Source organism: Ischnura elegans, chromosome 1 (genome assembly GCF_921293095.1).
Source record: "Ischnura elegans chromosome 1, ioIscEleg1.1, whole genome shotgun sequence".
Classification (NCBI taxonomy): Eukaryota; Metazoa; Arthropoda; class Insecta; order Odonata; family Coenagrionidae; genus Ischnura; species Ischnura elegans.
The window spans coordinates 122,265,926-122,277,207 of record NC_060246.1 but is presented as its reverse complement, the minus strand read 5'-3'; the positions used below and the strand labels follow the sequence as shown (position 1 = coordinate 122,277,207).

The window sequence follows — 11,282 nt, the reverse complement described above, 5'->3', positions numbered from 1 at the left end:
AACACTTTGTTTGTGTGAGCACCACAGGATTGGCACACCACTGAACAGAATTACATATCCTGTTGAACTTTTTCTTTCAGACAGATCTCCTGCGAATGATCTTGTGTTTCTGCCAGGAGCATTATGGTCAGGGCAGTATGATGATCGCGCATGCAATATTCAGTCATCAGCGGCACGTCTGGTTGCCTCGGCTAATGGGCTACATATACTCCAATGCCCGGGAACGATGCTGAGCAACCCAAAGTGGAAGGCGCGGTTGCGGGGCTCAGGCGACTGGTTTCAGTGGAAAATCTGGTGGCTCATCTAGTTGCCTCGGCTAATGGGACTCATATGATTCTATGCCCCATGACTGACAAGTTCCACCGGTGGCACGTCTGGTTGCCACAGGTAATAGGGGCCTTATGGTCACTAATGCCTTCAGAAAGATCTGCGGAAAAAAACATATCCATTGGCCTCAGCAAAAATACATCCAAAATATTTTCCCAGCAAGTGGGAGCCTTAACTACCTGGGAAAACCCTCCGAGCCTCATTATGTTGTTTACTCTCCACTGCGCCTCACCCCCATTGCAGTCTGTGCCTTCAAGTCCACATGGCTGGTTTTTCCCTAGCACTAATAGCATGGTCCGCATACAATGCCCTCAATCCTTCATAAATTCCCAAGCAATCTTTACACCACCGTTACTTCAAATTCCAAGACTGTTCCTGGGAACAATCTCATGCTGAGCATTTTGTTAACTTCATCCACCCAATTTAAGTGACAAGGTATACCTTCCTTAACACACAGGAATAACCCTCCCCCTATACCAATGCATTTTGCTCACAAATCCACTCTTCTGTAGACCATGTACCCACCCTGGAAAACCTTCTCATTTTATATACAGTAAAACCTCTATGTAGTGAACCTCTTTACATCATAAACCTCCATACTTCATACCACCCCTATGGTTTCGTCAGATTTATAGGTCAATTTATAGGCAAACCTCTTTGTAGTGAACCTCTTTATCTCATAAAACCTCCGCTTATCATACCAAGGAGACTTCCTGAGACTGCCTAACTACATAAGAGTCTTGGCTTCTGGGCATTCCTCCACGTTGAGTTGTCCATACAATGCGGAGGAACGCCCGGAAGCTGAGACTCTTATGAAGAAACGCTGCGGAAACCTCAGATCAAACTACCTAACTACCTCCGCAAATTGTACCGAGACAACTAGATCATTAATGCAGCCGCGATTACGTACATGGAATGAAATTTTCAGCAATAAATGTTTCATGCTAATTTTTTTTTCTTTTACACCTTTAATAAACACATAAATATAATGGTTTAAAAGACAGTAGTGCCTTCTACTTCCAAAGGATATGAAAAAAATTGTGCATATCACTAAGACCTCTCTTTAGTGAACCTCCATACAACAAATTGCCCAAACTTTGGTCCCCTCTATTGCGATGTAAAGAGGTTTTACTGTATCTTCATTCAACCAAGATTCAGTACCAATTATAACGTCATGTATATGCATTTGAACTAAAGTACTTAATTTTACAGCTGTGTATATAATACTTCTGCAATGTAACTGTAGCAATTTCACATAGCCATTCAATAAATAATCCTTCAACAAAAAATCTTCACTATCCCCATCCCACTTGGTAGGATTCCTTCAGTGAATGTTTAAAACACAACCCGAATTTTGTGGAACAAGCTCGTTTGTCTTTGAATTATTCTCATTTTTAACACCTTGCAAACCGCTTACTAGTTTTCCTGGACAAATACGGAGTAAACCACGTCACAAAATAGCCCACCAAACTTCTTTGACCCTCTTCTGTTCAAACGAAGTCCATCTCTACCAAGATCGTATTCCCTAATACATACAGCAATTAGGGTCAACAAAGAGAAGCTTTTGCTAGCAAATCCACTCTAAGCCTTCATTTATATAGCCAATCCTACTTGCACCGATGATTCTGCACCTTATAATACCGCAAAAAATTATTTTAGCTCTTATAAACTTATTCTTTGTGGCTGTGCTTAGATCATATATTAAACCCACCACATGATTGTCACTTTTATCTTCCCTTAGGTGAAAATATTTACATACTCCAGTATTTAATAGCCAATAGTGTATTTAGACTTACATAATATTAGTAGGGTACTGAAATTCCCTACAGTAAGCATTAATTAGTGAGCATAGAAACACTAACTTTTCAAATAACTGTGAAACTTTATTGTAAAGCCTCATAACTAACATTACATGGATCATAATTACAGAATTGATGTTAATATCACCTTTCCTGTCACCATTTCCACTATACAGTCAATGCAGCTTATTTAGACATTACTCCAGGTATCTTATGTACAAGAATTTTTTAACCTAACGTTTCATGCTCTCTCTGGAGGATGCTCCCTCATCAACTGGCAGGTTAAAAAGTGTAGTGCTTCTTGCCATCAGCAGGGTATGATTTTGGAAGCTGGGGGTGGAAAAAATAAACAATTTAGTGCATTATTGATAAAAAACGAATTTGAAACTTAAATTTAACAATTCTCAATATGAAATAACAAAACATGCACGTATTGTAGAGTTAATTGAAGAAAATGCTACATACTTCAGCTCTTGATCATAAAAAAATGTTACTTTATGATCATATAAACAGAATTATTCAATTTGGTAAATCCACCGTAGAAAATTAATATATGAACTCAAATATATTAAACTTTGTACATCATCCAGCAAAGGATTCACTCCCAGAGTACACAAAAATCACTCATTTTCCTGGCATGCTATGATTTACTGATTACTATATTATTTCGGGGAGCACAGTGGTTTATTTGGTAGATGTTGGACTACACAGAACAATGATTCCCACATTCAAATTCCAGGTGAAACCTGTGATTAAGTTTGGTCGGTAATCCAGGTTGACTCACGGAAAGTGTGAGTGATCATTTCATAGTGGCTATCGTAAAAACTCTTAGCTATTTTTCATATAATTAATTCATCAATCAGTCATCCTAATGCATAGGATCCTCATATGGAAATCTCCATACTACCAGAGTATTTAAGGGTTTAAGTTTTAAGCTTTTCGTCATATGAACACAATGTTGAAACTCTTTCTAAACTCAGCTATGGCAATACAATGGCAATTTTCCAAGATATAAGTACATTTTGTAGTAACTATGTTACCAAAAAGTAACTTTAGTAACAAAACAAAGTTTAACTTTTCTATGCTAAAAATAAGATTTCTTCTCCACCAAATGATCACAGTTCCAATCATATTAATAAGCTTAATTGGGTATATATTTGATGAGATTCCAACAAAATCCTTGGAAACATCATTTCCATAAATATTTCAAAATATGCTCCTATAAAACCACTTCATGGAATTCAACAAAGATTCATGTTTATATGTATTGTTGGTACATTCACTCATGGCAACCTGTGTGATTGAGTATTTGATGTATGATATTAAATGGTCAATCCCTTCTAGTTGGGACTGGCATTCCCCAAAAGGCATGTGCTATACTTATCGTACTGTCTATGTCAGTGAGTCAATCTTCATTTTCTTTTCTGTGTATTTTTTCCACAGGCAGCAGGAAAGCCCCACTGCCATTTCTTGGCCTACTCAATGGGCAACTCTTGAAGGAAATGGTTAAATAAATCCCCCACCAAAAACAACTGGTTATCAAAGTAATCTCGGTAGCTTGGTGGTCTTGATGGCCAAAAGAGCAGGAGGCCTGTGGTTTGATTCGCGGTCAAGGAGAAATTTTTTTCGAGTGTTTTCGCCTATCATTTCATATCCACACCACCACTATTTCCATCGTCATATGTTCATATTTCTCTTTGTCTCACAATCTGTTTATATTTATGGTTTGTATATTCTCTCATCACAACCTGCTTGATTGAGAAATCAGTTAATATATGAATAAATCTATGCACAAAACTCTACTACTCAATGAGTTATGGTCAAATGAATGTTGCAAGAGAGTAGCATCAGTTATATGAAAATGGTACTTTGGCTCATATAGTTTGAACGAGCAGCCAATCTGAAAATAAAAGGATTGAATTGCCCACAATATATAATTCCTTTTTTAAGTTTTAACAGCAATGAACATCATTCACAGATTCATCATTTTAGTGAAACATTATAATACAAAGCCAGGTTGTACTGTTGCAATGAATCTGCCACACCTAAAAAATGTGTTTTTGTGTCTTTAAAAAAAGTATTGAAGCCAAAGTTTTCTCTTCTCCGGCCACTATATAGAAAATTCCAACCAAGAACCAAAATTTTAGGATAGGACTGTACAAATTGAGCAAATTTTCATTCATATGCATAAAATTTTAATTTTATAACCTACTAAATTATGTATACTACTTCTTGGCATTTAAAGGTTAAAGACAAGATTCTTAGAAAAAGTATGCACTGTGACAGCTTGATAACTAAGGAGTTGAGATCCCACATTTGACCGTGACAAAATACCACTACCACCAAATGAAATTCCACCAAAAACTGCCCACAACATTACAACTAATGTGACAACTGCATTACTAATTTTACCAAATTTTTATTACTAAGCCTTGTTATGATGGAAAAATTGGTGAGTTAAAAAGAATTCATTTCCATACCCCATGAATAAAATTGAATTTAGCAGTAGCTCACTTTTGACAATGAGAGATTCATAATTAATTTTAGTTTAAACTGAAACTGAAGCAAAAATTACCAGCTGTGAAAGAAGCATCCAATGACTTACCGCAGGCTGGAACATTTTGTAATTCTCCAGAAAATAAAATATTCCAGTAAATCCCAAAAATACACCAAGAAACATAGCCCATTGGACCTTTCCAGAAGGGTGTGGAGTGTGTGAAGCATCAATTCGATCCTCTCCATACATATCAGCTTCTGCATTCATCTAAAATGTGGGAAGAATTACTATAGAAAAAACTATGATAAAATCAACTGCAGCACAGAGTATTTACAGACTGAAAGACTGCTGGGCATTTGATACTAAAAGAAATTTTTTCACAGTTATAGAGTGATATCTTTAGGTCCGACTGTATTGATATTAACCTTTTCACTACTGTACACGTATATATACGTGTGGACGTCTCCTAACCCGGGAGATGACGGGTGTATATATACGTGATTTTCCCGGCCAGGAGATCGAAAGACATATATATATGTTTTCTAGCTCCCCCCCTTCTAGGATGGTTTACGACGTCTTTGTCTCGGGACCCAACGCTTCGGGGTTTAGGATTAACCCTTGGAATCCGGGAGCAGGTACCCGGACCCTTCGTCTTTTATAACCCCTATCAGCGGTACGGGGCAGCGGTCATTTAATTGTTTATACAGTCAATTTTAAAAATAAATATTTGTTCATTTCTCAAGAAATATACACTAAGAATTGAATTATTTGTCTTTAGAGCAGCGTTTACAATTTTTAAACGAAATTCTACGATAATTATAAACTTATATCTTGAGGTATGGTTAAACATCAACATGGAAATTTTTGCTGCGTTAAATGCATTAATAATGGCCTTAGAACTTCATTTAAAATTTGACAATGCTCAGATAAAAATGAGGAATTCAATTCAAAGTCTGTAATTTACGTGCAAGCAACAATTATCCATTTGCTAAATACATATAAGCAATACATAAGTTGACCGCGAACCAATGCCGCAGGTATGGTTGTAAACCCGGAAAGGAGGGAGCACAACTACTCTCGGAGTCTGAGATAATGCGAAGTCCCTGCGTGGTGGGGTCGAAAAAGGTTCAGCGAGACCCTTCTTAACGAATGCCCTCCAAAAATGCTCCGTACCACGAGAAAGAAGAGTCTCTTGGGGCTCAGTACAGCAGTCATGCTAAGACAAAAACTCCGCCGTCTCGAAAGAGTTAAGGTTAATTGCAATAATTCTCACGTACTGAAATTAAGCTCCTCTAGTGAGCCCCAAGCCTGCTGCGTTGTGTCCCAAAACTAAGACTTCACACACCCACGACCATCATAAAAGGGGAAGAGTAAAGAAAACGGAAATTTTCAGCATTCGTTTGCCTGAGTAGAAAAATCTCCAATGAAAATATTTGGCTTTCGTCTCCCAGGTCAAGAAATGTCCTGCTGAATATTTTTGTCGATAGTAATGAAAGGGTTAAAAATCTTCCCCAGTGAATGGAGGATAAATAAATAATTTCACTATACAGGCGGTCCCCGACTTTCGTACACAATGCGTTCCCGAAAACTTGTACGAAAGTCGAACCATTGACTTCCATACTAATTAGGGGTTACGTTCCAAAAGAGAAGAATATACGCACTAAAGCCTTTTCTTCACGGATTGTATTTCAATTCACTAAATTTTAATAATATGTTAATAAAATTCCTCAAATCGTCTAATTTCTTTCGAAAATGAGCAGGAAAATGTAAATAAAAGTAAAAAAAAAACAAAAACTCTGTTGGCTATCGAGTGAAACTTCCTCTTGGCGTTTAAGTTGACATTCCACTTATTACGTCCACTATAAATAAAAAGACATATCAAGAAGCATAACAAAATGTAATTGTTGAACCCGCACTCTGGATACATTTTAATTTTTACAACAAAATTCGACATTCGGCAGGTGACATTCGTGATCGCGTATATTTCGTATGTTATTCAAAAAAGACAAAAGACAAACGGAATTCGGGTGATATTACGTGCACAATCATTGCTGAAGGTGTACATGAATTAAACAGCACTCAAAAGAAAAAACACCATTAGAAAGAAGATCTTACTAGTTTTATTGAAAGCTATTTGATGATGTCTTGTCAACTTTTTTGAAAAATCTTTCCGAAGATGGCTTTCTTCTTCTCTTGATGAAGGAGCCTATAGCAGGCAGTCTCTCTCCTAAATAAATTACCTAGATTAGAGTCAATAACCAACAATTTCCTTCATTATATACGGTCGTATTGTTCGCATATACTGCCATTTAAAGCAATTGAATGTTGGGATGCGCAGTAAACATCGCGGGAATTTAAAAAAATTACAGGTCAACGTCCGAAAGTCAGAATTTAGCGTACGGAAGTCAAGTAAATGGTGTCAATTTTGAACGTACGAAAGTGCGAATTGAACGAAAGTCGAGTGTACGAAAGTCGAGGACCGCCTGTAGTTAGCATTTCAGTAGCTTAGCATAATTTAGGCAATTCAGTAGTTAACTATCATGGATATTTGACAATACTACACCTGGGCAATGATGATAACTATCCCCTTAATCAATTTTTTCTCCACTCAAACAACAGCAACATTAAAACCGTTTGAAAAAACTAGATTAAGATATTTAGATATCTAACTATGAGAACAATTATAAAACTCAAAATTAGATAGGCTAAATGGACTTATTTATAAATTGGAATTTAACCAGTCCTACAAATTAGCAAAATAGTAAGCTCTAATGTGGGCAGCAGAATGTAGCCAATCCTTAGGAGTTGTGCATACAATATATTTATAATTGATGCTTTGACCTCCATTGAAGGATCAGTTCATGAGACATTGAGGATAATTTATTCTTAAATAACTCAAGAAAATTTTAGAATAATCCATCAAATCTCTTCATGCTAGAGTTAAAGAAAATTTTTGCCTCATTGAAAATTTTTTCACTTCCTAGTAGTATAAGGATTATCTCCTTATTTAATGTGTACTACAAATTTAAAATACATTTGGAATAAATTGGCATTTCAAGTACTTCATTTACAATCAAAAACCTCATTCATTGCAGTGGTACTTGTAAGGAAATTCAGCAAGTATTCAAGGCATTAAAGGATACTTACCACATCCCCAAAGTTCCTTTTTAACTCTGGAAGATCATAAGGGTAGTGGAGATCCCTACTTTCAGTTGAGTTAGGAGGTAAATATGGATAATCTCCATGGCCCATGCCATCATCAGGATACGGTTGATACTCCGATGGAAGAAGGCCATACTTTTTGGCAGCAGCCTCACGTTCCTCTGCATTTTGTGGGTATGGACCAGGTTTCCAATCTTTATTCCAGTCTGTATATAGAGTGTACATAAGCAAATGGCAAATACAGTGGAGTCAAATATCATTGATGAGTAAACAAGGCGATGATTGTAAGCTAGATTCATGGATTAAGAGAAATTCCTCTTGAAGTTTGCTAATTCAGCAAATTGTTATCACTGAGTACAATGCAATCACTCCAGCTTGATCTATTATTTTACATTGTTCATATTAAGTGAAAATATTTCATGCATATTTGTGCCATCAAGTACAATTGTCGCAAGTTTTTGACGGAATTATTTCAGAAGCTTTGAAAATAATAAGCAAGGACTTCTGCCATTTATCAAGGAAATAACCACAGATTAGCAGACAGGCAGTATAGTCACCCACAAGTGCAAGTTGAAGTACAAAATTTCACAGCGAAAAATGCACCTGCCCAGAACGGGCTTATATTCCCATCAAGGCATATGACTTTTCCCCAGTTGAATCTTTGTACTTCAGACATTTTTATAGTGTTTCTAGCATGAATTAAGGAAATATGATAAAAAAATGTCTGGGAAACTCATATAGAAATAACACCATTGCATAGCAGTGGAAATCAAAGATATCTTCTGAGAAACAAAAATTTTCGGGATAAAGTAAAATACACAAATTGCGATTGCCATAACACGCATAAATGAAATTCATCACATCAATATAGCTTAGATGATATTAACTTAAGTAATTGAATAACTGTCGAGATACTTTCCACTAGCGGGTATTTAAGATGATCTAGATTTTTTGCTTTATAAATCATGTAGAGCTCTAATTCTAACATAGTCGGAGTAATCAGTAGTGTTTGACGATGTTTTTGCCATGATATATTCTCAAAAATCACTTATGAGATAACACGAAATATGTATGGAAGGGAAAAATAGTTCTTTCCCTGGATGCATTCGGCACCCACAGCTCACATATTTGAATGTCTTAAGTATTTGAGCTCTACGCTTATATTGCAAATGGCCCATGAGACACACTCAGAAGCTGTGTCCAATTGAACGCAATTTAATGCAACGGAAAAATATGAAGGAGTGATTGAATCAACGACGGATCTAAAAGTGACAATTTGTAATAAAAAATAAGAGACCCTTACTACGCAAACAACAACAATGCTCGTGTTACTATCTTTTTAACAAAAAGAACCAGAAGCGAAAACGAGATATTTTAACTTTGAAAATCCATAATTCTTTGATTTTAGTTCAGCTAATACTATTTCTCTCTTCAGCATGACACCTAGGTCAATACATGAGTTTTTCGGCATTTGCGAATATAAAATAAGGTGCAATACGATATCACATAGAGGCAAGGTAAGTTGAACGCAACTATTGCCATGCATTTTCATCATTCCTTTAGAACCATTCCCCTGGAAAACATTAGACGTTTGTAAACTACGTTACTGAAAATAAATATAAATTTTACTACAGCTAACAATGTCTGAGTAATACAAATTTGAAGAAACTGGAGCAGAAAGAAGCCTAACGATATTTCCATGGCATTAACCAGAGCATTCGTGACCGAGGTAATATATTTAACTAAAATATTGTAAAACCGAAAAGTCAAAGAAATACTAACGATTTCTCACGGACTGAGCCGCAAATAAAGGCTGTAACCTTTTCAGTTGTTGAGGTCTTATGAACTTCACTATGGCTGCCATCTTTCCTCTTCCTCAGCAATAGAGCAACGAAAATGTTGGGTGGATCCAAGTCTTGGAAACGCTCGGATATGTCGGGCAACCTGGACCAACGTAGTGCATAATTCGCGCAATGGTGACGCTCGTACAATATAGCGGCCAAATTCGTGATAGCGGCGATAGAGGCCCTCTAGGTACTATTTGGTAATGTAAACTGCGGAGGGCCTTTTGAATACGCTTTCAGAGATTTCGCAGTAATGATAGCAATCGAGATATTTGTAGGTTGACGCTTCGGAAAAATTTTTGTTCCATACAATTGATGCGCATTACTTTTATTTTCTATCAAGTTATTTTGTAGTCCATTCACATATCTTTCCTGCCATGGCTGGCTTAGTCGTGTGATATCCATCAGCTCAGTTATCCGGCCATTTTAATATAATTTATTTTCTCATCATTTTTGCGAATTAAAAATTCAGTTATACTCTCCCGATATTGTAAAATGTGGTGTGTATTGCATCCAAAGTACCGTCCATGATTTTGTGCTGAGCAATGTTGTAATTAAAAATACAACGAAAACTGAGAATTTCACAGCTTATAAAATTGAAAAATGTATATCATGGTTCTATTAACTAGTTCCTTGAAACTGATAAATTTGAAAGCTTCCTTTATATTCTTCTGAAGATCAGACAGGATATTGTCCTAACCTACTTTTACTAGCCTTCATATTTATCTCTCTGACCGGCCTGCATGTACTGTCATATAGTTCATCCACGTATTCCCTCCACTATAAACCTTGTCTCACCATTTACATCCTCCCACCATTATCCCTAATTTTTGGCTAGGCACCTCCTATTTTTCCATGACTTGGCATACAGATACTTTCATCTCCACTTTTCTGAAGCTTTTCCATTTATTCACACTGTTTTTTCAGAAATCCCAGTTTTTCCTTATTATTTCCAAGGCATAACTTATTTCCCTCCACCTCTTCCACCTTTTATTCTCTCTGTATGGGCATCCCCCACAAATATCTGAAAATGTCTTAAGTGCCAATTCATTGATCTAGCTGCGCATTGTATCTTATTCTTTATTTATTATCTTAATTTTCCCTGCCTTACAACAAAACTCACATCATCTCTAATTCCCTCCTAATTTCTTTACTCTCTTATACCTCCACCTTGCCTAACATCCCACCTTTGAACTCATAAATGATTTTTTGCTGGTATTTTGCCCTTCATTATTCTGCTTATCTCTTTATGCCATTTTACCTTGATATTTGATGCAGGAAACTCCTTTCTCAAAGCTAAAGCTCTTCTCCTTCACTGTCAGATAGATATAGTGTTAGGCCAACAACAGTCTACTGTTGGAAAAACATAGGGCTGATTGCAGATCAATGGCCATCTACTGTTGGCAAACTTTATTCATATATAATGCTGGGTCTGTGTGCCTGGTGTTGGGCCTATGTCGGCTTCATGTTGAGCCAGTTGGACATTGGTCCCATGTCGTCAAGTCAACGTTGGGTGAAATGTCAACTGTAGCCTGGCTAAGCATTACCATATCAACATTGAGCCAATGTCGGGCTACATTGGTTTTTTCCCCAGTGCCTACCACTTTCAATTCCCCCTTATCTACCACTTCAAATCATCCATTTTCGTAATCC

General features: G+C 36.7%; 2 protein-coding genes across 2 annotated transcripts in view; one reads left to right on the top strand and one right to left on the bottom strand.

Annotated features, from left to right (window-relative positions):
• Nucleotides 1-2,189: 2,189 nt before the first annotated feature.
• LOC124169123 (NADH dehydrogenase [ubiquinone] 1 beta subcomplex subunit 8, mitochondrial) lies at nucleotides 2,190-9,737 on the bottom strand. Its single transcript, XM_046547623.1, has 4 exons — nucleotides 9,568-9,737; nucleotides 7,771-7,991; nucleotides 4,732-4,890; nucleotides 2,190-2,456 (listed from the first exon to the last, which is right to left on the bottom strand). The coding sequence occupies exons 1-4, from the start codon at nucleotides 9,647-9,649 to the stop codon at nucleotides 2,409-2,411; spliced, it is 510 nt and encodes a 169-aa protein (XP_046403579.1). The 5' UTR covers nucleotides 9,650-9,737; the 3' UTR covers nucleotides 2,190-2,408.
• Nucleotides 9,136-11,282, top strand: part of LOC124169084 (E3 ubiquitin-protein ligase UBR2) — a 115,407-nt gene continuing 113,260 nt past the window's right edge. The window contains exons 1-2 of the mRNA XM_046547612.1: nucleotides 9,136-9,302; nucleotides 9,420-9,514. The gene's annotated coding sequence lies outside the window, so the exon portion shown is untranslated. The remainder of the gene's footprint in view (nucleotides 9,303-9,419; nucleotides 9,515-11,282) is intronic.